Source organism: Equus quagga, chromosome 16 (genome assembly GCF_021613505.1).
Source record: "Equus quagga isolate Etosha38 chromosome 16, UCLA_HA_Equagga_1.0, whole genome shotgun sequence".
NCBI lineage: Eukaryota > Metazoa > Chordata > Mammalia > Perissodactyla > Equidae > Equus > Equus quagga.
Genome location: NC_060282.1, coordinates 26299961 through 26327815, shown reverse-complemented (window position 1 = coordinate 26327815; position 27855 = coordinate 26299961). Strand labels below are relative to the sequence as shown.

General features: G+C 33.0%; 1 protein-coding gene across 1 annotated transcript in view; it reads right to left on the bottom strand.

Moving 5' to 3' along the window:
• Positions 1–27855, bottom strand: part of CSMD3 (CUB and Sushi multiple domains 3) — a 1175747-nt gene that overhangs the window by 1023868 nt on the left and 124024 nt on the right. Inside the window, exon 2 of the mRNA XM_046642300.1 lies at positions 16137–16359. Coding sequence (XP_046498256.1) covers positions 16137–16359 — 223 coding nt within the window. The remainder of the gene's footprint in view (positions 1–16136; positions 16360–27855) is intronic.

Here is a 27855-nt window from a genome sequence, read left to right as displayed (position 1 = left end):
GTGGAATCTATGGCCTCCAATGTCACAAAATATCTGCAGAATATGTGCTGGTTCCTCACTACCTCTTTGCTTCTGACACAATCCAAGCCACCATCATCTCTTACCTTGATTATTTCATTAGTTTCCTCAGTTCCTGTTGCCCTCTGGTAAACCTCTCTCTCCCAGTATACCCTCAACTTGATTGCTAGAGTAATCCTTTGAAAATATATGTTGATTCATGTGTCTTCTCCAGTGATGTCCAAAATCTGCCAAAGGCTTCCAAAGCACTTGTCATAATCTGCCTAACCTATGTCCTTGTTTATTTTCCATCTGATCTCACTAGAACACAGGCACTACCAAGGTGGAGAAACCATGTGCATCCACAGTGCCCAGGCCTAGAATAACGGGCTGGCAAATAGGAAGCTCTCAAAATGTTCTTGGAAGAATGTATGTATTTTTTATTTAGGTTGAATTTCAGAACCATTAGTAGTAATACACAAATATTCTCAATTTTTGAGCTAGGAGGAGAGGAAATAAAATATTTTAAAAATGACATTACCCTGGAATGGCTCTAGTGTTTACCATATAGAAACTCAGGGTAATATAAGAGAGAAAAATGTAGTCTATTCTTATTCTAATTAAGTGTTATCCATTAAAATAGAATATAAAGTATATAAAATGAATTTCAAATCCAGATACTGGTTTCTATTCCCATTAACTCTACTTAAATTTGGATCCTCATCTTTTATCTAAACTTTTTGGATAGACTCTTACTATAAAGCTCTTCTGGTTCTAGTCTTACCTACCTGTAATCTTAACGTTTCCTCCACAGGCCTCCTAAAGTGAAAATTTATAAATATTTGACCAAGGAACTACCTTACTTTGCTACTTATAATCCTTCAATAACTCTTAATTACGTACTAGATAAAATCCGTGTTTTTGATTAAAGGTCATTCATCTTTGCAGCAAGCCCATCTTCCCAGGCTAGTGTTTATTCTAATTTAATGACATCTATAATATATTTCATCCATTCTGACCATTTTGCAAGTACCTCCCACAAGGGAAAATGAAAATTAAAACAAACAGGAAAGTAAAAATTAACTGTGATGGGTCAGTTACTTATTGGTTGTTCGTCATTCCCACACCCGTCCTTCCATAAGCTGCTCAGACTTCTGTGCCACCTGCCTTCCTGATGGGTTCTGCATATTAGGAGGCACTGGTGAGAGATCAGAAATAGACAGGTGGGCATGTTACTTTGCTCCTTTCTCTTCTTTTGCTTCTGGCAACAACTATGGAAGTGGCTGCATTGCCTTGATGGTTCCAGCTTTCATCCTGGAAGCAGCCCTTCTTCATGGTTCTAGCAGTGGCAATGTGGTTGCTCTTCTATGGAGTCAGCCTCTGCTGAATGGCCCACCCCTTGGCTCCAGTGTCTGTTAAATGCCACTCTTTTCCATGGGGACAACGTTGTACATGGCACAGCAGCCAATGTGTTCTGCAATCTGGAAATTCCAGCCCCTTCCTTTTTTCCTGTAGCTGTATTTCCTTCCTATAGTAAATCATTTCTGATTACTTCTTCCTCTTTGTCTGGTTTCATCTCTTCAGGTCTTTTAAAACTAGTTCCCTATATTAAATTCCTTCTGTTTATTTTTCTAGTTATATCTTGTCTGACACATAAAAATTATTAGGGAAGGTGGCTGTTTATAGGTAGAAAATCATTTTCTCATTTTTTTTCACAAAAGTTTTAGGAAGAAGGAAGTATGAGAAATGAAAATAATAAACAAATACGTTATTTTCCGTTACAGTTAACAAAACACTACCTTGTTGATCATAAAATTAGATCACTGTTTTACTATTGCTTTCCTTGGGTAAAAACACATTTCCATATATGATATGCTATCTCCATCAAAACTAAATTTATGTTTATGTAGTCTTCTATCACTTCTGAATAATGTTTTACTCTATACTCTCTGAACCATTAGATAGATCCTGTTGCTATGATGTATTAAATTAAATGTGATATTACCACATATACATGTGTGGCTTAATTTAATTTTCGCTAACAAGGACAATCATATTACCTTGAAACGTGCCTTTGAAATTAAAATTTTTATGTGAACAAAATGCTTTCTTTGGCTACTTTTATGCCAAACCAGCAGAACTATTCTAACTAATGAAATAATATTAAATACTACCAGTTAGGAAGTTACTGAGTGTTCAATATACATTATCTCATTATCTCCCATAACCTATATGACTGTATATGACTTTATTTTTGTTATTCCGTTTTGCAAATGAAGAAACTGAAGGCCTACAAGGAGAAATTACTTGTTAAAAGTCACGTTGTTAGTAAATGGCAAAGCCAGAAATTAAGGCTATGTTCTTTTTGCTAACCTATGGTGAGTCTCAATTCGTTTTGGTAAATTTTTAATGAGTTGTTCAGTTTTTCCAAATTATTCTGACACTGAAAGTTAATGTGAGTACTTAAAATTAGTCCAGGGACCTGGAAATTAGAAGATCACCCTTGTCCTGAGTAGCTTCAGTGAGATGACGCATCAAATTCAGTGATTATTAACACGAATAGGAAAAGAGGAAATATAGAAAGCCTGTATTGACTTATTTTAAGAAGCTTAGCTATGAAAGAAATATCAATTATACTGTGATTGACATTCACCGTGATAAAGGACAGTCCTTATTACAGGCTTTTGGAAGGAGAGATTGAGGCACTGGATAATAATGTAAATATTAAGACAAAGTCATAGAAGTCAAGATTTTAAATTATCATCACTAATGTTTATAGGAAGCTTTTTTTGTGCCAGGTACTGACTTAATGCTTTACACGTTCAATCCATAAAACACTGTGAAAATTGTCTTTCTATATTCTCATTTTCAATAAAGTTTAGAGAGGTTAAATGACTTGCTCTCCTATTTATTTAGTGGAAGAATTAGAATTCAACAGAGATCTATCTGACTCCAAAATAAATGATTTCTACCAACTTAACATTATTACCACCAAAATTTAAATGTAAAATGAAGATGAAAAAAAGAAAGACATTTGAAATTCAATATTGAAAGCAAAAAATACCTTCCAATCAAAGGATATCAACACAAAAATGATTGTGTTCAAAAAAGAGTCTAAGGTGAGGTTGAAAAGTTATATAAAATACAGTTAAAAATATTGGAAATAGAACACTAGCTTGAGAATACGTGAGTAAAATAGAGCAGTAGAAACCAATAAAACTTTCCCTAACTTCCAAATAAAATATTTTCAGTGATAATATGACAGTGTATATTGACAGTAAATGTGTGATCAGATTCTAGAAGGGATTACCATGAGAACAATGGAACTGAACACTAGTTGATGGCAATTAGTGTCCTATGAATGCTTGCTACTATATAGAGAGAATACCAAAATGTTGGTAGAAAGAAACTATCTTTCCTCCTGTTTCTTGGATAAGGAGCACAAGATCTGTACAACTTAAAAAACCAGTCAACATTATGTCTAACATGTAGTTCCAAAGAGTTATCCTATCACAGTAACCTTCTTTCTGCATTCACTGAAAGACAAAATCCCCGAAAACAACCAGAAAGGAAACTGAGTGGCTTCTTGGTAGACCCCATCCAAGAAATAAAGCATTTTATGGAAGGAGAATGATAGGAAGAAACATGGTAGTGTTACTTTCTAATAAAACTAAACACGTTACTTGTATTTGTCCTTCTTATAGGCTATGACAAGAAAAGCATATCAAGCACATCATAAATGCTTGATAAGAATGAACAAAACATTTTCTGTTAAATATTAATTGTAATATATATTTTCAGTTAAATTATGTTTTATTAAATTAACACAGTCGTGTGCCACTTAACCACAGGGATATGTTCTGAGAAATATGTTGTTAGGCAATTTTGTCATTGTGTGAACATCATAGAGTGTAGTTACACAAACCTAGATGATATAGCCTACTACACACCTAAGCTATACAGTACTAATCTTGTGAGACCACAGTCATATATGCAGTACATCATTGACTGACATGTTGTTATGCGGTTCATGACTGTGTATTAAATTGAAGAGAACTGCCATATATCTATTGCTGATTTTAAGAAATTAATGACCACAAAGCTAGAGAAGATACCCTATGAGATGTCATTACCTATTATAAAACTATAGTATTTAAGGCTGTGTGGTATTACTTCAAGTGTTAACAAATAGACCAGTGAAATAGAAAGTCCAGAAAAAGAACCACACATAAATAGGTACTTGATTTGTGATAAACTGAGCTGCAGTAGAGAAAAGATTGTTTTCTATATATGGTACTGAATCAAGTATATACTCATACATAAAAAACAAAACAAAAAATATAAACCTTGCTCTCTACTTCACACTATACACAAAAATCAATTCCATACAGATTGTGTATCTAAATGTTAAAAAAAGTTAGTAAATAATAATACTAGGAAAATATCTTTGTAGCCTGGAAGAAGCGAAGGTTTCAAAATAAATCACAGGGCCGGCCTGGTGGCAGGGGGCTTAAGTTTGCATGTTCCGCTTTGGTGGCCCGAGGTTCCCCAATTCGGATCCTGAGTGCAGACATGGCACCACTTGGAAAGCCATGCTGTGGCAGGCGTCCCACATATAAATTAGAGGAAGATGGGCACGGATGTTAGCTCAGGGCCAGTCTTCCTCAGCCAAAAGAGGAGGATTGGCAGCATATGTTAGCTCACGGCTAATCTTCCTCAAAAAAAAAATTATTAAAAAAAGTAAAAAACAGCAAAATAAATCACAAAAGGATTAATTATGAAGGAAAACAAGGAAAATATTTGATAAATTATACTACTATACTACGTTAAAATTAATAACACCCATTTTTTGAAAGATACAGTTAAGAAAATGAAAAGGCAAGGCACAAAGTGATAGAACTCTTATCAAGATATAAAGAATTCCTACATATTGTTAAGAGGAAAGTAGACAGCCCAACAAAAAAGATGGGCAAAGATGTGAGCAGCACTTTATGGAACATGATATCCAAATGGCCGATAAGCTTATAAAAAGTGGTCAACTTTGTTAGTCATTCATGGGAATGGAAAGAACACCTTTTCTCACTGAATATTTTCTTAATGAACGCATATTAATTGATGTATTGTCAGTCCGTCAGAGGCAGAAAAAAATTATTTCATTTGGAAAAGAATTCATATGACCTTCCGGGAACATCTTGTTATTTTTAATCTAGAATATTTTACAGTTCTTTTTAAAATTAAGATAGTGTTAAAACTAAAATAATTTTCTATCCTTTTTTTGCTGCTTGTGCTTATTTGTAAAATATTTGCGGAATAGCTATTTAAGTGTTACACTGCCATAACAAAAGTGTAAAATATGTGCCAATGCCTTAGCAGTCAGGCAATAAGTGTTGAAGAAATAGGTATCACAGGCTGGAAATATAATGATCTATTTTAGGCAATGGCACAGCATTTGGTAAAGCATTTTTCCTTTTTCAATAATTTTGAGGGTCTACTTGAGCCTATTGAGCTTTTAATTCTAGAGAGGGTGGCTGAAAAAGCCAGAAAGAGTGTGAGAAAATATTAGCTATCTTTAGAAATATGTTACAATACATTTGTACGTACATACAAATATTCTACAATACAGATATATATTACCAGACAGAGTTCAAACAAGATTTGGCTGGTTTTCAAGCAGAGATCAAAAGGACTGGAGATTAGAGACAGTGGCCTTCCAAAACTGGAACGTCAATTTCTTCTGGATACAAATATTACTAAGTAAGATTGAAAAAGGATCAGAGAACAACGAGCCTCAAAGTTATGAAATAACAATCAGATTAAGAGTGCCATCTTCCCATAAATTCTCATGTTTCATGACTTCAGGATATCCACTAGTAATTTGAGAGAGAGAGAAAAAAAAGATGATGGAGGAAAAATAAATAAAACCTATTTTAGAATTATATTTAGAAAAGAAAACCAAAAACTTTGTATGTAGTTACTGACATATGGAGCTCAAGAAAAGCAAAAAGATCATAGTCTTGGGCTGGCCCTGTGGCCGAGTGGTTAAGTTCCCTTGCTCTGCTGCAGGTGGCCCAGTGTTTCGTTGGTTCGAATCCTGGGCAGGGACATGGCACTGCTCATCAAACCATGCTGAGGCAGCATCCCACATGCCACAACTAGAACGACCCACAACAAAGAATATACAACTACGTACCTGGGGGCTTTGGGGAGAAAAAGGAAAAAAAATCTTTAAAAAAAAAAAGATCATAGGCTTACTAAGTTATTATGGAAACTATATTGCCTAATGCATCACAAACCAGGATAAAAATCAACTTTTGAGTGAGGCTTAACACAGACTTGAACAGGCAGGAACTTCTGCAGCCTGCAAAAAAGACACACCCCAGAATATTCACTTCAGCTGTGACCATGGAGGGTAACGCCTAAGAAAGCACGTCCTTATGAATGAGCTTCCCATTCTAAGTCCACTTTCTTGCTGTGTGCACTGGACCCCATCTCCCCTTGCTTATGGACACATTTTAGCAACTGTTTCTTTTTCTTTTTCTTTCTACATCATTAAAATTTCTTCTTTACTGAATTATTCCTATTAGGCTGAAATACGATCATCTCCCATCAAATAAATATAATATATATAAATAAATATTCATATAATCAAAATAACTTCTGTTATTCCCATATTTGCCTCTAGTATATCTTGTCTTTGTACCCAGTTTCCTAAGAGATCTGGTATGGTAGTGGGTTGTATTAATATCACTTTTCTTTTGTTGAGTATTTTCAGTGATCACATCTCATCCAGAAATAACTTGACTTTTGTAATTAGAAAACCTTATTTTTAAAATGAATGAAATGAGGTTGCTGAAATTGGTCCATGCATTTTAAAAATAACCACAAATATACTGGTAGTTTCTGTGGCAAGTTTCCATCTTCTATGCATGTTTTTAGCCTTTCTGTCCACCATTCAAAGTGTCATATATTAGTATTCTGAAATTTTATTTTGATTTTAAAACACCTCAAAAAAGCAAATCTGAAGCAAATATATAATATACATACAATACATTGATTTTAATATAGTTTGAAGATAACAATATTTTATCACCAGACTTTGCAAAGTTCTTACATTTGGTGTATATCTGTATACAAACTTATGACCCCTTCTATCTTCCAAGATTAGTGAGAAGATTATTTGCAAAATTATTACCTGTTTCTTGAATTCTTGAAATTAGTTTCTTTTTGTCGTCCCAAACTTTCGCCCAAATTAGTATTATAATCTTTTATAAAATCAATGCAAGTTAAAGATTTTTAAATAACATTTTTGAATTTATTTATAGTTAACTTGTGACTTCTTTTCATAAAAATACAATTTAAATGTCTTTGATATTTCTAAAAAGATCACCTGCATGGCCGTGTACTTAATTACATATTTTTTATGTTGATAAATCCAATTATTTTTCTACGTGGGCTCAATATCTTTTAGCTATCTTAAGAACATCAAACTGGAAACATCTATGAAGGAAGAGTTCTCTTTTATGCAATCATTTCTGTGACAGAAATATGTCTTTGGAAGGAGGGTCACTTCATAACAGCAAATAGGTGATTTTTTTTAAAAAGTGATCCTGCTGTAAATATGGGTCCTTTTCTTATACCCTTTAATGTTGTTGACCATTTAATTTAGATTTAATAAAATGACTTTATTAAATAAGTGTTCAGTAAAAGTTATCTGATTCTATAGTTGTCTAAAGTAAATTTTCTAATCCATCATTCAAAAGTGGTATAGTTGAAAAATGTAAATACATGTAACTAATGAGCTGTGTTCTAACCTATTTAAATGCAAACTTCAGTCTCTTGAAAACCTAATTTTGTTATCTTGGAGAAGTTATTAATACTCATGAAATATAATTTTCTCATCTGTGTAATAGTATTGGGAATAATACCTGAAATGATATTATGAGAGTTGTATATAAATAGCCTGACACAGAGTGTTTATTCAGAAAATATTGGTTTTTAACAGAGACTATCTGTAGCTTCCCTTACAATATCTACATATTAACAAATCTAATTGAATCCACAAAGAGTTAATCTGGCATACCTAATCTAAAAATTTCCTTAAGGTTTTAGATTGCTGTATGAAATTTTTGGTTATTAAAAACATTTATATTTATTAGGACATCAAGTTGCTCTCTGTGATAGTCAAGCAGGCATTTTGATTATGCCATCTTACAGATGAGAAAATGAAAGTTTGTGGAGAGTGAGTGACTTGCACAAGAAATACTGCTAGTTAGTGACTTATAACACCATATGTGGTTTGCTTTAGGATATCAAGCAGGCTAAAGGAAGTAAACCTTTCACGGACTTACAATAAAACATTGAATAAATATAATCCATGGAACAAAGTGTTTAAACTTGCTTGTTGACATCTTTTGTTTTATGTTTTAACTCCTGTTTTAATGATTTAATTTAGTCTGTTTCTTCACTAAAAGCCACCTCAATTCTTTTTGGCCACATGCCTAGTATAAACAACAAATGATTGTGTATACTCTTGAATCCTTGCCTTACTCAGATTTGAAAGAGTCTTTTATGTTGACAAAAAGTTCTAGAAACCCCATCTGTCCTTGAGATCTATCCAATCATTAATTTGAATACTCCAAAGTGAGCAATGATATCTAAGGAGAAGAGTCATTAACTGCCTAAGGTGCATCAAAATTTTAATTGGCTTTTTTTCTAATTCGCTTGCATGCCCTGTGGCAATGTAATAAGTCTTTAGTAAATTAAAGTGCTGGGGAGGAGACTCCTTCATACATTCAGGATTTATCATAGGCCTAAACATAAAGTCTGTTTTTAAAGCTTCGGAAGCAAATGCAAGAGAATATCTTTCCATCTTTGGATAAGCAAATATTTACCAGACTACATAGAAAGCACTAGCAAATAAATAGTAATAAATTGGACTTTGTAAAAACTAAAAACTTCAGCACATCTAGAGATAGTGTAGTAAAATGAAAAAGCAAGCCATAGATTGGAAGAAACCATTTGCAATGTGTATATTTGTCAAAAATGATATAAACATTGCATAAAGACACAATGATATCAAGACAAATGAAAGAATGCAATTAAAAATAGGCAAAATATTTGAACAGACACTTCATAAGATATATCAATAAGTGGTGAATAAGCACATGAAAAAGTGCTCAATATCATTAGTCACCACAGAAATGCAAAATAAAAACACAGTACAGATTGACAACCTCAAATGTTGGTGAAAATGTTGAGCAATCAGAAATCTCATACAGTGATGACAGAATATAAAATGGGCAACATTTGGAAACCTGTTTGGGAGTATTTTTTAATGAAATTAGACATATGCTTACCCAGCAACCCCAACAATTCCACTACTAGGTATTTGTCCAAGAGAAATGAAAATACATCCACAAAAAGACTTGTGCACGAATCTTCATTATATCTTTATTCAGGGTAGCCCAGCACTTAAAACAATCCAAATGTTCATTCACAGGAAAGTAAACAATTCATGAAATGAAATGTACTCAGCAACAAAACGGAACAAACTGTTGACATGCACAATGTGGGTGAATCTCAAAAACATGCTGAGTGAAAAAGACCAGAAACAAAACAATACATATTGTAACATTCAATTTATATGAATATTTAGAAGGCCGCAACTAATCCATGACGAAATCAATTAGTACGGTAGTAATCTGGGAAGGTGTAGTGATTGACCGGAAAGGAATATGACAGAACTTTCTGGGGTAATGAGCGTATTCATATATTAATAAAGTTGTGGGTTACATGAGTTTATGTATAGTTTGTCAAAACTTATTTAACTGTACACTCAAGATGTGAGTATTGAGCTGTAGAAAACTTATGCCTCAATTTTAAAATACAGTTCACTTCTAATAAAGTATTTAATAATTTATATAATTCAATGTTTACTTTTTTAGTCAACATTGAGGACAAGATGGGCATATGTAAGTATGTATACTTAAAGTTTACTCTTATTGATTTAGGGCCATTATCTGCACAATAAAAGAAAGAATTGTTTAGAAAAAATTAAATAATTTTAACACATAATTGTTTGCATGTCATGTCTTTTAACTTTAAAAAGCACTTTTGTTCTTCATAATTCCTTTTTAATTGTTATTTAAATATGTAAACTTAGACTGTGAATTTGAAAAGTTCAAAAATAAAGTTTCATGGGTCTGGCACAGTGGTGCAGCAGTTAAATTCTTGTGCTCTGTTTCGGTAGCCAGGGGTTCACTGCTTCGGATCTATGCATTGGACACATGCTGTGGTAGGCATCCCACATATAAAGTAGAGGAAGATGGACATGGATGTTAGCTCAGAGCCAATCTTCCTCAGCAAAAAGAGGAGGATTGGTGGCAGATATTAGCTCAGGGCTAATCTTCCTCAAAAATAAAAAATAAAGTCATGATATAGTTTTGATTTATTTGAAGGTCTAAATTATTGACAGTGGAATTACAGTCAAAGCTCATTTTTATAATGATGTTCATCTCTTCCAGTTTGAAATTTAAACTCTAAATCATTAAATGATCTATATTAGAAAAATATTCTTGAAATGTGGAAGAGATATAAAGGAACCAGATTATTAATTTTTTCTAGTGCCACTGGATAGTAAAAGTAAAAATCTTAGTAACCAAAGACTAGCAAAAAAAAAAAAGGAAAAAAATCCTCATAACCCCATCACCACGAGATAACCAGAGTGTCATTTGGGAGTAAATCCTTCATAAATACACAAACATACAGACACACATGCACATGGTATCTTATGTTATCATACATACTGTTTTATAGTCCATTTTTTATTCTAGCTAGTAATATGTTGTGAACTCTTTCCCCATCCATAAAATGTTCTTGTAAGACTTGCTTTCTCATTGTTGGACTTTCTCCACTGGTTGTTAATCAATCTCTATCTTAAACATTCGTGATTTCGCTGCTTTAAACAAAGCAAACAAAATCTGTATCTAATTTGGAGAAGGAGACATTTAAAAAGTTTTATTTAAGATAAATTTATTTGAAACCTAATGCAATTATCCTTTAGAAACCTTGCCCAGACTAACATTCCTACTACTCATGCAGGAAAGTATCTTCAACGACAGTGTTTAAAATTTCTAGGTCTTAACAATTTTACATTTGGAAAGTATTACATAGTTACTTTCATTTACTTTTTCTGATAGCTAGCAAGATTTGCTTTTTCTAGTTTCTTATAGTATATTAGCATTTAGAATTTTTTCTTTTGTGAACTTTCTGCTCATATTTTATACATTTCTATTTGTATGACTTTAATTTTCATACTAATTTCTAAAAATTACTTATATTAAACACATCAAGCCTTTGTGTTTTATAAATCTTGCAAATAATTTCCTCTGGTAATTAAGTATTTATTTCGTTTGAAGTATATTCTTATCATAGAATTTTATTTATTTATTTATTGTTTTTACTCATGGAATCATATTGTACAATCATTTTCTTTATATTTTTTATCATATTTTATAATGATAGAAAATATCTCTCACGTTTCTCCTAAAATCTGTGATTTAATCTTCTCCTGTTTTTCCGAATTCATACAGGATTTGTTCCAAATGTCTTCTGTTCTTACATCGGCCAATACCACATTCTAATTATTGTTTTCCATTGCACATTTTTATCTTGCAGTTTAAACTCTCATTATATTTAAATATTTTCCTGGTTACTTTCATGTGATAGTTTGACAAACTATTGTATCGTTTTTTTCAAGTAACTCAAAATACATTATGCGTTTTATATTACAATTGTATTATAATTGTAACACATTTGTATTGCAATTTCAAAGAACGAGAGCTTTAGAAAATGTGGTCATTTTACCCATGAATATAGTTCGGCTCTTTATTTTCTTACTTTACATCTTTTAGCCTGGATTACAACTTTTTTAATCACATGCATTCTATATAACACTTGTTGAGTTTATATCAACACATTGCTTATTTTGATGCTATTTGCAATATAATACGTTTGTAATTTTTCTCACTCAGCTTTAAGGAGATACGTAAGTTCAAAGTGAAGGAATGGAAAAGATATTCCATGGAAACTTACAAATAAGTAAGCATCAAGTATAAATAAATTATTGCTAAAATTGTAATTGAAAAAAAGAGGAGGTAGTTATCATAAGGTCATAGTCATAGTTGGAAGTGACAACAACATAAACTTTAGCTATCTTAAATTACATACCTCTTCTTTTCTCAATTACAACTTTAAAAGTAATTTATTTAGAAAATTAAACATTCTTAAAACCTAACATTGTTTTTAACAGTAAAATAAAAAGTATGAATAAAAATGTTTTGGCATATATTTTGTCTATTGACCGACCAGTCCTTAGCCCTCTCTGTGCCACTTTCCATGACTGAGGTTGGAACGGAGTCCTCTTTTTCCAGAATACTTTTTACCTAGGGGTGGTGATGTGACGCTGTTATCTGAATTAATCCTGATGTTGATATCTGAAATAATGCTGATGCTCATATCTGAATTAATTATGAAAGGAAGAATAAAAAATATAATAGGAGAATAATTAATTGAATTACAGTATGATTAAATATAAGCATCCAATAAGTTGATGCTTACAAAAGTTCTAGTCATATGTGAAATATGTATATTTTAATGTAGGGAGCTTAAATATGGACATAAAATAGCATATACAGTATGATCCTAAATTTATAATATGTCCATCTCTGCTTCATGAAGTTAAGGGTGATTTTTTTTTTTTTTACGTTTTGGGATAACTTTCTTATTGAAAAAATACAACTGCAGCAAACAAAAAGTACGCGAACCTTACAATTCCCTGAGGCATCACATAGACTAAATTTGTTTTAAACGCACCAGAATCTGTTCTAAGCTAAAGGTATAACTATAAAGGAATTCTCTAGTGGTGTGTTGAGGCAAGTGTCACATTGAGCCAAGAATATCAATTTTTATTTAATTAATAAGAAAACAGGAAGACAAGCAGGATAATCAATAATTGGAGTTTCAGAGAATAGTGTAAAAATATGAAATTGTGCTTACCAAACCCAATATAGCTCTCTATTTATACAGGCAAGAATGACAAGACCTACAAACCATATTTCTGTATTATTACGAGGCAAGTATAGCAAGCTATCCTAAAAAAAAAAAATTATTGGAGCTCATGGAAAGTAATAAAAGATAAGTATCAAATTCTGAAAGATAGAGAACAGCAGACATACCATAAGGACATGTATTAAGTGAGAATGTGAGAGAAACAAAAAGCAAGAAAACAGTGAGTCAGAGACACACAAAAATGAATCAGACTATCAGCAGCAGTTTCAGCTTCTAGTCAAACAGCTGACTGCATGTAAACACAGTCTGGAAGGGGCTGCAGGGTACACATTGGATTTTTTTCTGTCTTTCTAGTTAAAATCAGCTGTAACATTAGCTACAGTATTTCTTTAAGCATAAAGACCAATAGATGCATTTTACATTCACACTGAGCAAAATGCTATGGAGTATATATTAGAATAGAGTTCATAAAATAAACTGGAATAAATGTGTAATTTATCTGTTTATATCTTCATATGTTATGTGTTTAAAAATATTTGTTTTTATTTCTTATTCGTTAAATTTTATCTAATACGGGTAAGAGAAATAGTCTTTAATTTATATATCAGAATATAAATCATAGAGATTTTATATATGTGTGTATATATATTTTTGTTTTGCTTGGGTTTTTATTTATTTATTTTTTTACAAGCTTAAGCTCTGAATTCAGAGAAATCTAGGTTGGAATGATGATCTTGCCTCTTGCTACTTTTAACAATGTTAGCCTTGGGCTAGCAATGTAAGTATGATTTTCCAAATTATAAAACGATGATGATAGTAATAGAAATCTTTTCACATTGTTTGAGTAGGGGAGAAGTTAAATATGATGAATACGAAATAGTACAGTGTCAAGTACAGGGGAATCAATAAATGCTAAAGATTAGATTTATTGAGCTTTCATAACATTAAAATCCTCATAAAATCTCCGTGAATTGTGTTATTATCCCTCATTTACAGTTTAGGAAAGAAAGAATGAGAAAAGTAAGTTTATTTTCACCATCTGACAGGCTTTTGACTTCCCAGAGGCCACAATTGTTTAAAAAAAAGAATGAGGGTGAAATAAAAATGCATTTTCTCATTTTCAAGGAGATTTAGAGAATAGATCCTTGTATAAATAATGCTATCAGTGAATTGACAGGAACTACCAGATAACATTTAGAGAGCTTTATTTCTTTTTTATATTTACACCAATTATATAGCATACATTGGTTATATAAAGAAAATATAAAAAGTCTTTGTATTTTTACTTTTATATACATCAATTTAGCTGACTTGAAAGTCTAAAAAGCATCTTCCTTTTTCTCTTACAGCCTGTAATCTGATTGGATGTGTGCAGATGAAGGGAGATACGCACACCTTCACACTCACCCACTAGTGCAGGCAAGCACACAGGCACACACAGTGTCATGTGTCATGTGGTGTGGTTTCTGTCTTGACTTAGTGCTATGTCATTAACAAAGGACATCCAGCTTTTAATGAACTGGCAATGATGATGAAATAACACTATCAGGTGTGTCTACCATGCTGTATATTTTTGAAACAGATGAATACTAAAAGAGTTTAGCAGTGTAAAAGGAAGAAGAAGAAGAAGTTAGAAATGCTCAGTAAATGAATTTAAAGCAAAAAAATATATAGAACCTAACCTATAATCAATCTAGTGACCTTTTCTTTGCATAGATGTGTAGTTTGAAACAACTCAGGTATTTTTAACTGTTCTGCCTGGAAACAGTTCAAATGTGTACTAAAAGATCTTATATTCATGCAGCTGTTTCATACGTATTTTCTCATGAGATATTCAGAAGAGTATGGAGAGGTGGAACACATTCTGTTTATTATTACCATCTTCCAGTTTAAGCACAAACAAGTGGCATGGATTGCTCAAACAGCTGGTGAGCAACAAGTCTAACACTGTAATTCAAATCTTACCTCCTGGTCCATCATTTCCCCCCCTACATTATATGATTTCCTACTAAAAGTGGAAAGATAATATATATCAGATTTTTATTTAAAATGGGAAAAATCAAAGCAAAAGAATATGGAAGACTGATGAAAATATAAAAATTTAATGTTGATAATCTGCTTCCTGTAAATCAGGAAGGCAAATACACAGTATCAACTACTAGAAAGAGTAACAGAATCACAGAATCATAGCTCAAAAATAAGCAAGTGTGTAAACAGTCTTTAATTCTTACAGGTTATCTGCTTAGAATATTTTGAATTATAAGTTAATAAAACAGTTTACTACAGTTAAAGAAAAATATTCATACATTGATAAAAATTTAGGACTAAATGACATATGTAATATTTGGTATTTTGAATTTGTTGGTTGAATTAGAGTTGATCTATGCTTAAAAGGAGTTTTTGATATGACAGCCAAAATACTTCATGTGTTTAGATATCTTATTTGCCAAAAAGAAATTCTGGGAACCATTTAAATAACAGTCAGGGTGCCAGATAATTGTCATGTCTACTTTATCAACTAGCCTAAAAATAAATAACTTCATTTGTACGGACAGAAATGTAAATATCCCAGTTAGTGACATGAAAGATTCTATTTTTAAGATATTTAGATCTTATAAACCCATTCACGTTATCTAAAATTAATGTGTTTTGCTATCATATGAATATAGATTTGTAAGTATCTTTGCATATTACTGTATATTAAAATTGGGTACATACCAACAAAAGACACATTACATGGTATGCGTTCACTTTACTAAAAGTTATGCCCTTAAAGAATGAAGCCTGGAGATAAGTATTTAGAAAACAAAATACCTTTAAGCTCTCTAAAGAGGTCACAATTCAATTTATATTCAGTTTTTTCAGAGATAATATTAACATACTAGTATCAGGAAGTCAGAAATACCAAGCTAATTTGTTCATGGGATGATATATTTCCAAATGAATAATAATTAGATGGTGAATATGACTTTATTATAATTGCATCATAAATGTTAAACATCCTTTTTAAAATAAACTACTTTTACCCATAAAATATTTTCCCTTCATTTTTCCATTCAAAATACACTAACCTTGTCCTAAAGTTTGTAGGATGAGGATGTCCATCATATAAGGATAAGTAGTCGTATTCTTCTTCTAGAGCAAATGACTGAAAAACAATTTGTATTCTATTTCGTTCTTCTGCTATTATTACCCACGTACAGTTTGCACCATTTGGATATCCATATGGAAAACCAGGGCTCTCTATAGTGCCATTAAGTCCTTTTAAAGTTCCACCACATGTATAAATAAATCCTGCAACAAAAGACAAATAAACAGACATTAATATTATATAAAACAAGAAGAATCCAGGTGACGTATTTTGAAAAGGCCTTTTATTTTTCCAAGACTCATGTTACAATAATTTTGTAAATGACAGTTTCAGAACTAGGTAAATTATCAAAATTATTTTTTAAAAGGCAAAACATAGGTAGCACAATGCTAGAAGTCTTCTCATATCATACATCTTGTGGTTAGTAACTATAAACTGGTTGATGAAATAAAATCCTTTACACTTCTGATTCATTATCCATTACGTGATCCAATAGACAGACACAATCCTAGAACACCATATCTTCCCTAAGGTAGTTTCCCACCTAATTGTATACATGTAAAAACCACATTAAATTTAATGATTTTAGTATGCATTTTGGGTCTTAAAAAATTAACTGCAGTTTTTATTGGTAAAGCATGCTAACTTTTTTGTGTATCCGTGTCTCTGTCATGTAGCCTATGTGCTTTAGGAAAATCTGTCCTGATCTGATTCTAGCAGAGGGATAAACGACTCAGACCTAGAACAAAATCTGTGTAATTGCTGTGTCTTCACACCGAGTGGTTGGTCCAGGATGGACACAATCTGAAAATAAGCGCATCAGAGTGAAACCTCAGGTTGGGGAGAAAATATATTGAAAAATTGAATCCTGGAACACTGACAGCAGCCATCGTAAGAACTTCCATCTTAATTCTACGGCAGGCCTAAATTATTGAGAGCTTGTCTCTTGGAGAGCCTTCGAAAACTTGCCATGTTTCTTGAGGGCTTTATTTATGAATATATAATATTCTGTAGTCATCTTGGGTAATGTAAAACCCTAAAATTTATACACTGGCCAGAGAAGATGGTCCTCAGATGTATCCAGACTAGTCTATATGCAATTAAACCTTAGATCTAGAAGTCTGATGAGAATTCTTCACCCAGATGCCATTTCCACATCTGTGGGTCGTACATGAACCTTAAGCGCCAGGAAGCTATAAGTCAGAGATACTGAGCTAAGTTAGGGGGAGAACTCCATACTACTCAAATTATCTGTATTTGGAACTGGATGTGGAAATGCAGGAAATTTGGGGCTCCTTTCACTGAGACAGAATGAGTATAGGTTATATAGTTATGGATATTTTTGAAAAGTGTGAGGAACCACACATGGAAAATGGGAAGCCAGAGTTGTAGATTGTGGCAAACAGAGGCTGATTTGGGATGTTGTGCAGTCGTTCCACACTCTTCACAAGAGCACCTTGCTTTTGCTAGGGAAGTCACTTCTCTGTCAAACAGCTGTGTGCTCTGGAGTAGATGACTTGTCTGACTCTAGCGGTGAGGAAAGTGGCACAGGGCTGAGCTAATCAGTACAACTCTATCTGCCTAGCCATATTTACTTCAGGAGTCTACTGATTATCTCCATAAATGGCAAAATCCTCAGCCAGGGTATTCAGTATGTGATATGAAGCCCGGTTCTTGTGATTCTTTTGGCCTTTTAAAAACTTACCAGGAGCTGGGGAAGTTAGAAGTTCTACAAAAATCAATATTTGCATGGATACATATACTTTTGCTCATTCACCAAAAGTCAAATAGGGCATTTTATGATTTTCAAAAACAAAAAGAAGGAAGGTCCCTTTGAAATTGCTTCTTGCAGAGCAATTACTTTGAAGCCTTAGGTTAATTAGCTATCATCCATTTCTATTAGTTTCCTGCCTGAACAGCTTCCAATTTGAACTTCATAACTAAATGCAAGCGTGAATCCCTTCAGCTACAATCTGATCTGTGGGCTGTTTTATATATCCTCAAGCCCCGTAACCCTGATGCTTTTAGAAAAAGGACATATGTCCTAAAAACACATGCTCAGCTTTGTCCACTAATTCTTCAATGGCCTGCTGATTCATGCATTTCAATCCTTTTCTTTTCCTTTTTTCCCCCAGGCAAATTAGAAATTACGCCTATTTTTAAGCTTTCTTGTCTGTGTTCTTCATTTTATTTTCACTTTTGTTTATATTTGTTTGATTAAACATCACATTATTCATAATAATAGAGCACATTTTTCCAACAGATTTATAATCTTCAACAAAAAAAATCAGAAGTAAATAGAGCTTATGAAAGTAAAACAAAATCTCCCCACATTTACTTATGCTTAACAAGATTAGTTGTTCTTATCAGCTTAGTGTTCACTTTTCCAGGCCATTTTTAGGCACATGCAGATATATGCATATTTCTATGCATGTATATTTTTTACAAATACAGTCAGTCATATTATGCATATTTTCTGAATCTTTTTGTTTATTTTTGTACAATATCACTATATTCTGAATCCACATGTATAATTGTACTACATTCTTTTTCAATGACTACATAGCTATGTGGCACTTGTTATGACTGTTCTCCAATTTATTTAACATATCTCCTATCAATGGCTTCATTTTTTGTAGTTTAAAAAATGTGAAGAGAAACTTTAGATGTACACCCTTGTGAGCTTGTGTGAAATATCCTTCAGATGGAATTGCAAAAATTGGAGTCCTGAATTTTAAATTCAGATAGCTATAGCCAAACCATCCTCAATAAATGTAAAAATTTCTGCTGCTACCACCAGGTTTTGAAGTTTCCCATCTCCAACCCCGATTTTGGCAACACTAGACTTTTTGCAAGGCAAATTTTGCAAGGCAAAATATGTTACATTAATATCTTATTTTGCATTTCTCTGATTACTCTTGGGATAAAATATTTTGTTGTGTGCTTCTCACTCATTCATAATTCTTTTATGAATTGCTTCTCCTTATCCTTCACATATTTTTTTAATGGATATTTGACCTTTTCTCCCTTCTCTTTTAGGACATAATTGCTTAGGTTTCTGGTTGTTCATTGGTAAGCCATATTTGCCTTTCGTATATACATTTCTAAATGAAATAGATTTGCTTATTCTTTCCTTTTTTTTTTTTTTTTGAGGAAGATTAGCCCTGAGCTAACATCTGCTGCCAATCCTCCTCTTTTTGCTGAGGAAGACTGGCCCTGAGCTAACATTCATTCCCATCTTCCTCTACTTTATATGCCAGATGCCTGCCTGCCACAGCATGGCTTTTGCCAAGCCGTGCCATGTCTGCACACCGGATCCGAACTGGTGAATCCCGGGCCGCCAAGAAGGGGAATGTGGGCACTTAACCGCTGCGCCACCAGGCCGGCCCCTGTTTTGCTTATTCTTTATAGCTCATTGTTCTCATAAATTCACAACTCCTTATTGCTCTTTATAGTACATGTGAAACATCGTCGCCTTTCCACTCATCTCCTTTGATAATCTTTCTACCTTTTTTGTTCACCTATTCATCACAAATGTCATGCCTTAGGGATAAAACGATAAAAAGGACATTATCCTAGTCTGTCTTCATGGAACTGACAAACTACAACATGAGACAGTAGGGAAGTATAGATTATTATTAGTATAGACTATGGTAACTGCTGTGATTGGGATAAGCACACCTTGCTGAGAGAATACACAAAGGCAAAACTTAATCTAGACAATTCGGTGTGTGTTTATGGAAAGCTCATCTCAAAAACTGGTGTTGTGAGGCTGGCCTGGTGGCATGGTAGTTAAGTTAGCTTGCTCTACTTTGGTGGGCCAGGGTTCACAGGTTTGGATCCTGGGCGCAGACCTAGCACCACTCTTCAAGCCATCCTATGGTGGTGTGCCACATAAAATAGACGAGGATTAGCACAGATGTCAGCTCAGTGACAATCTTCCTCAAGCAAAAAGAGGAAGATTGACAAAAGATGTAAGCTCAAGGCCAGTATTCCTCACAAAAAATAAATAAATTTGGCATTGCAACTTTCCATAGATTCAGTCTTTGAATGTATGAATGCCTTACATTGTATTTTTCACATCTTAACTTTTAGTGTCCGCTTAAAATTAAACAGTTAATTTATACTTGATAAATAAAAATTTATGTAATTTGGGTCATATTGTCAACAAGAATTTGGTGAATAATATAGATTATTAAATGTTTTTCTCTTTTTTTCTTTCCGCCCATATTTTACCTTTCCTACACAGTACAGAACAATGCAATGACTATTTGTACAGTATTTTTTATGATTTTAAATTTCTTTTGTTTTCTTCTGTGCTAACCGTGTTCCATGATAGACAAACATTCACACTCTGTTTACTTTTTACCTTTTTTCACTCCTGTGTTTATCGACTGCTATTGGGCTTTTGTGCCCAATTATATTGACATGACTTTTTTTTTCACCATCAAGAGTTCACATTTTTATTGACACACAGTACTTGTATGATAAAGACTTGTAAAGAACTTAGTAGCAATTAGCCTTTTTTTATTGTGGTAAACAACACATAACATGAAGTCTATCCTCTTACCAATTTTCGAGTGTACTATATTATTAACTATTTTCACTTGGTTGTGCAGCAGATCTCTAGAAATTCTTCATCTTGTATGAATGAAATGCTATACCTATTGAACAATAACTTCTAATTTCCCCATCTCCCTTGCCCTGACAACCACCATTCTTTCTGCTTCTATGAATTTAACTACTTTAGGTAACTCTTACACGTAGAATCATGTAGTATTTGCCCTTCTGTGACTCTCTTACTTCCCTTAGCATAATATACTTAAGTTTCATCCATGTTGTAGTGTATGTCAGGATTTCCTTCTTTTCTAAAACTGATTTTCATTGTATATACATACCTCATTTTCTTTATCCATTCATCCTTTGATGGACATCAGACTGTTTACACTTCTTGGTTATCATGAATAACGTTGCAATGAACATGGGAGTGCAAGTATCTGACATCCTGACTTCAATTCTTTTGGATAAATACCCATAAGTGAGATTTCCAGATTATATAGCAGTTCTATTTTTAATCTTTTGAAGAACTTCCACACTGTTTTCCATAGAGGTTGCACCATTTTACATTCTGACAACAGGGCACAATGGTTCCAATTTCTCCACATAACTTGTCGCACTTATTTTCTGTTTTTCTGATAATGACTGTTCTAACAGGTATGAGGCAATATTTAATTGTGGTTTGAATTTGCATTTTCCTGATGATTAGTGATATTCCACATCTTTTTATATACCTGTTGGCCATTAGTATGTCTTTTGTGGAGAAATGTATATCCAAGTCCTTTGCCCATTTTTTAATTAATTGTTTTTTTGTTATGGAATTGCAGGAGTTCTTTGTATATTTTGGATATTAATCCTTTATCAGATAGATTGTTTGCAAATATTTTCTCGCATTCTGTGGGTTGCCTTTTTACTCTGTTTCCTTGCTACTTTTATTCTTTTTCTTGGTTCTTAAGGTAGGAACTTAGATTCTTAATTTGGGACTTTTTTACTCTTCTAACGCATGCATTTAGTACTATACAACCTCTGTCTTAGTACTGCTTTAGCTGGATCCCACACCTGTTGATACATTGTATCTTCATTTTCATTCAATTTAATGTATTTTTATTTCCTTTGAATTTCCCTTTTTAACCCATGGTTATTATAGAAGTGAGTTGTTTAGTTTCCAAATGTTTGGAGATTTTCCTGTTAATCTTCTGTTATTGATTTCTAGTTTGATTTCATTTTGATCAGAGAACACACTCTAGATGATTTCAATTCAAAATTAAGTTTTATTGCCTAGGATCTGGTCTAACTTAGTATATGATCCCTGGATACTTGAAAAGAATGTGTATTCCAATGTTATGAATAGAGTGGTCTGTAAGTATTGATTGCCTCTTGTTGGTCAGTGGTGTTACTGAGTTCTTCTGCATTCTTGCTGACTTTCACCTATAGGCAAGGTGTCCTTTTCCCCTGGTTGCTTGTAAGATTGTTTTTAGTTTTCAGTTTAATTATGATTTGCATGGCATGTTTTTCTTTGAGTTTGTCCTGTTTGGAGTTTACTCAACTCTTTCAATCTGTAGGTTTGTGTATCTCGCCAAATTTAGGAAGTTTTCGGTCATTATTTCCTTGAGTATTTCTTTAGCCCTACTCTCTTTCTCTTCTCATTTCATGACTCCAATGACATAAATGTTAAATCCTTTATTTTAATCATACAGGTCCCTGATGCACTGTCCATTTTTAAATTTTTTATTCTACTTTCTCTGTGTTGTTCAGATTAGGTAATTTCTTTTCTATCTTCAGTTCCTTCATTCTTTCATCTGTTCCCTCCATTCTACTGTTGAGCCCATCCATTGAGCTTTTGATTTCAATTATTGTACTTTTTGTGTCTAACATTTCTATTTGATTCTTCTTTATATGTTCCATTAATCTTTGATGAGACTTTTGCATTCTTTGCTAACATTTAAAATTTTTAAAATTTGTTTCATGTGTGTTTGTATTTGTTGAGGGATTATTTTTTATCATGGCCCCTTTAAAATCTTTGTCAGATGATTCTAAAATCTCTGTAATCTGGTGTTGGCATTCATTTTTTGCCTTTTTCATTCAGTTTGAGCTCCTGTTGGTTTTTAGTATGATGAATGATGTTTTTTTCTTTTTGGTGAGGAAGATTGGTACTGAGCTAAAATGTTTCCTATCTTCCTCTTTTTGCTTGGGGAAGAGTGTCCCTGAGCCAACATCCATTCTAATCTTCCTCTATTTTGTATGTGGGATGCCGCCACAGCAGGGCTTGATGAGTGATATGTAGTTCCACACTTGGGAGCCAAACCTGTGAACCCTGGACTGCCAAAGTAGTGTGTGAACTTAACCACTATGCCACCAGGCTGGCCCTGATGAATGATTTTTTTTGTTGCAACTTGTATAATTTCATTTTATGTTGTGAGATTCTGGGTCCTATTTAAATATCCTGTTTAATTGGCTTTTTTCTGAGACTGCCTGAGCAGGGAAAGTGGTGGTGGGGGGGCACTGCCTCATTACTATCAGATGGTAAGAGAAGCCCAGGATCCCTAACTGGCCTCCAATAACAATCAAGGGAGAAGCATTGTTACAATGGGGTGATGGTGATAAAAAAATTTAATGTCAAAAACAAAGTTTGTTCAACAAATAGAGATGAGAAAATTAGATAGCCACACCATACACAAAAATTGGACACCATGCCATACCATACACAAAAATTAACTCAAAATGGGTCATAGGCCTAAACGTAATAGCTAAAACTATAAAACACTTAGAAAAATACATAGAAGTAACACCTAATGGCCTTGGGTTAGGCAATGATCTTTTAGAGATGACACTGAAAGCATAAGTGACAAAGGAAAAAAAATAGATAAATTGGATTTAGTCAAAATTAAAACTTTTTGTTGTAAATAACATCAAGAAAGCAAAAGAACCCACAGAATAGGAGAATATTTGCACATCATATATCTGATAAGGCACTTGTATTCAGAATATATAAAGAAGTTTTACAACAACAACGGAGGCAAACAACAAAATGGAAAAATGAGCAAAGCATTTTTAAAACATTTCTCTAAAAGCAGATAACCGTATGAAAAGATGCTCAGAATCACTAGTCATTAAAGAAATGAACAAAATCATTGGAAAACCAAAACCACATTGAGATACTACTAGATATCTACCAGATGGCTACAATTATTGTCAAGGATGTGGAGGAATTAAAAAGCTCATACATTGTGGTAGAAATGTAAAATGTGGCAGTCATTCTGTAAAGACTTTAGTAATTCCTCCATAGTTTATACAGAGAGTACCACATGGCTCAATAATTCCATTCTTGGGTATTTACCTAAGAGAAGTGAAAACATGTGTTCATATAACACTTGTATGCAAATTTCCATAGCAGCATTACTTATGATATCCAAAAAGTAGAAAAAAGCCAAATGTTCATTAACTGATAAATAGGTAAACAAAATGTGGTATTTCCATATAGTAGAATATTATTTAGCAATAAAGAGGAATGAAGTACTGATGCATGCGACAACGTGGATGAACCTCAAGAACATTATGCTAAGTGAACTTAGCCAGTAATAAAAGTACACATATTCAATGGTTTCATTCAAATGAAATGTCCAGGTTAGAAAAATCTATACTGACACAAAAGGAGTAGTGTTTGCTTAGGGCTTGACAGGGATAAGTGGTTGGGTGGGATGGATTGTGACCACTAATAGGTACAAGGTTTCTCTTTGGACTAATGACAGTGATCTTAAATTAGATTGTAGTGATATTGCACAACTCTGAATATACTAAAATCTATGAATTTGTACACTTTAAATGAGTGAAATTTATAGTATATGAATTATATTTCAGTAAAGCTACTAAATATTCAAATTAAATGGTTTCTATGAGTTAAAGTGTGTGTTTTATTTCATTAAAGCATTCCTTTTTTTTGTTCAGTCTCACCTTCAAAAAATATTTTGAGGTGCTGATTTTCTCATAATTCTTTTCAGAAGAATGGCTTGGAGATGTCTTTGTTTATTAAAATTACTCTGTTATTCAGTATATACAAATCTTTAAAATTGCTAATATTTGGGTTTGTATTTATGAATGACTTATAATTAGAAACTGATCTACCTGGGTTGCATGTAACTTATGAATGATCATCACTAGTAAACCAAATGTGTATTTTCATCCTGTTTGAAAACATCTCCATAGACAAAAAGAAAGATATTCTCAAGTGAACTAAAATTTTTATCCTGACCAAGTGAAAATGGGAGAAAGAATAAATTAAATGATGCATCACTAACCACTATCACTATTTTGCAGTTTTTCCAAAATCTTATTCTCAGCACCACCTGTTTCTCTCATTTTTTTTTTTACTTCACTATTTATTGAAAACTTTTAGGTCACAACTAAAATTTCTTTCCCTGTACCACGAAAACTTTCCTGTGTCATTCTCTATTCACATAGCTCTTCCTCTGAGCTTGAAGTAGGGAATTTCTTCTTTCTAACTTAGACCTATTCATTATTTGTAGAATTTCCTTCAAGACAACAATCGCTATTTATGGACACATCATAAAATATGTAAAAGTAACTACAATAAAATACAAATATTCAATACTTGTTACTTAAATTGTTCATAAAACTTAACTATCAGAAATTTTCAAGGTAGCTGATCATCTAGGTATTTTCTCCTGTCCTTATTTAGTCAGAGAAATGAACTTTGGTGAAATATACTTGCAATATTTCTTGAATTTATGTTATATGTGGCGTTATATAACTAAGTCTTTTTGCTATCGTTACTTTTTTTTAAAGCAGTGAAGGACCTTGCTATGTGTTAGGCACCGTGCTGAGCTTCTTTCATACAAGCTGAATGCATGGTAATTGTTGTAGTTAGTATTTCTTTCTTTCCTTTTCTGACAAACTTTTCAATAGAGTCATGTGAACTTATTGCCTCCAATCTTTCATTTCTCATTCATGAGCCTCCCATTTCAATCTAGCTTTTATCTTTTCACACAGGCTTTGATGTTGTTGACCACTGACATTGTTGACATCTTGAAACTTCTAGAATATGTATAGTGTTCTTTTCTTAACTCTTTGGCTAATCGTGATTTTCACAACCTTCTATTCATTTACACATTTATTTAATCTATGACTAGAATGACATCATATGTAGGTCCTCAAACTATCTCATTTGTATTCCTTCTGTCAACATGAACTTCTGTGGTGGATGCTGGGATGTCAGATCCCCATTCAGGTGTAAAGGACTATTCTCACAGCTGCCTGGAATGCTGCTGGAAGATAGCTCTCAGCTGTCAGCCCTCTTTGGCAATTGCCTATGCTAAGAAAACTGGCTAGTCCAAGATCACACCATCGTCCAGGGCAGCCCACATCAAATGATTGATAAATGTGAGAATATAAAGGCCTGAGTCATTCATTCCAACACAGAACAGTCTAAAGTGATATTCCAGCTCCAATATTATCTCTGGGATTGGCAGAGCCCTTTACTGAGATGAAATATCAGCTCAATTTCTCCCTCTACCCAACACTCTTCCCTTCCATAGGTATCGATCTAAAGAACGACTAATAAACGTCATCTCCATTATAGAAACTGTTTCCTGGGGGATGCACCTGTGGCATTTCCTCCTCCTCTGTCGCTTCTGTGCCCAATCCTTTCCGTACATTGTCACCAAAGACAACCTCCTAGAACAGAGCTGACTCCATGGAAAAACCCAAATAAAGTCCTTGACTTACAATCCAAGTTATGTTTTTAGTATTATCTCTCAAAATTGTCCCGCATAAATGGCATTGAAATCTGTGCTTTAGCCACATAATTTACTCTCCTTTTTTTGGATTAAATCTAGAACTATCTTGTCTCCACTTTTAAACATATGGATTTCCTTAAATGAAACTTACTCTCCCTTCAGTTCTGCTAAGAAAAGATTTCAGGTCCTTCAGTTTCAAGCTCAATTCATTATAAACAGGGAAAAATCCCTCTAGGAAAATTTTTCTCCTATTTTTTCTAAACTCTTCAATTATCTTATTTCTACATGTACTTTCTTTTATTGTTTTCTTTCGGGGAAGTATATGATATACGACATCTTCAAATAGATTGAAATTTATAAAGAAACTGGTTTCTAGATAAAGCAAAGGAGAACAATAGAGGTAACGAACATCATCAAAAATGTATTTAACCATAATACATAATAAAAATACTTCTTATGTATTTTGTTTTAAATTATATAATTACCAACCATTGATACGGTTTTTGATTTCAGTCACATCTATGCAATATTATTGCACTTGAGACAAGGAAGTTTACAATAGTCATGAAAAACTCTTTTTAAAATTTGCACCTGGTTTCATTTCTCTAAAAGATCATTGTGTTTTTTATTATATATTCTCTAAAATAAGAATTCACTGAGAACTTCTTGTCTACATTCGTCTCTTTAAAGTTTAAAATGTAATTCATAGTTTCATGGAAAATACTAGTTTTTCAACAAGCCACCGATTCTGAAGCCATGCATTCTTATTTCACAATCTAGCATGACTTCTGGGGAAATTACTTAATCTTATTATGTCTCAGCTTCCTTGTCTATAAAACAGGATAATACAAGGACCTATTTTAAAGATTTAACATGTTAACAACTGCAAAACTCATTGAACAGTATTTTAAACATAGTGAATGTTATATATGTTAGCTCCTCTTTCTCTTTTTCCTCTTCCTCTTATTTATTACTGTTATTGTTATTTTTAGCCATTAAATTATCCATTACATAACTTAACTATCGTGTTGTTTCTTTGAATTAGAGCCTACAAATTTAAATAAACATACTAGAGAATCCTATTACCAACTTGTCAGAGAATGAAAAATACCTATTGCCCAAATGTATCAAATATGCTAGCAGATGGATGCCTATGAAATATAATTCCATGACTCTAGTTTAGGTTATCAATAAAAACATATCAAATTATTTTAGTCTTTTCAGAGTAGGAGGACACTTTAGATCTCAGACCATCACACAAATGTTAATGTTGAAGTGTCTGCCTCTCTTGAGGGGGAAAATGTAATCTGATAATGGTAGATTTCCCACGCAGACTTGTAAAGAATGTGTATTCTTCATTTATTGGGTGAATGCATGCCTGTTGTGTCA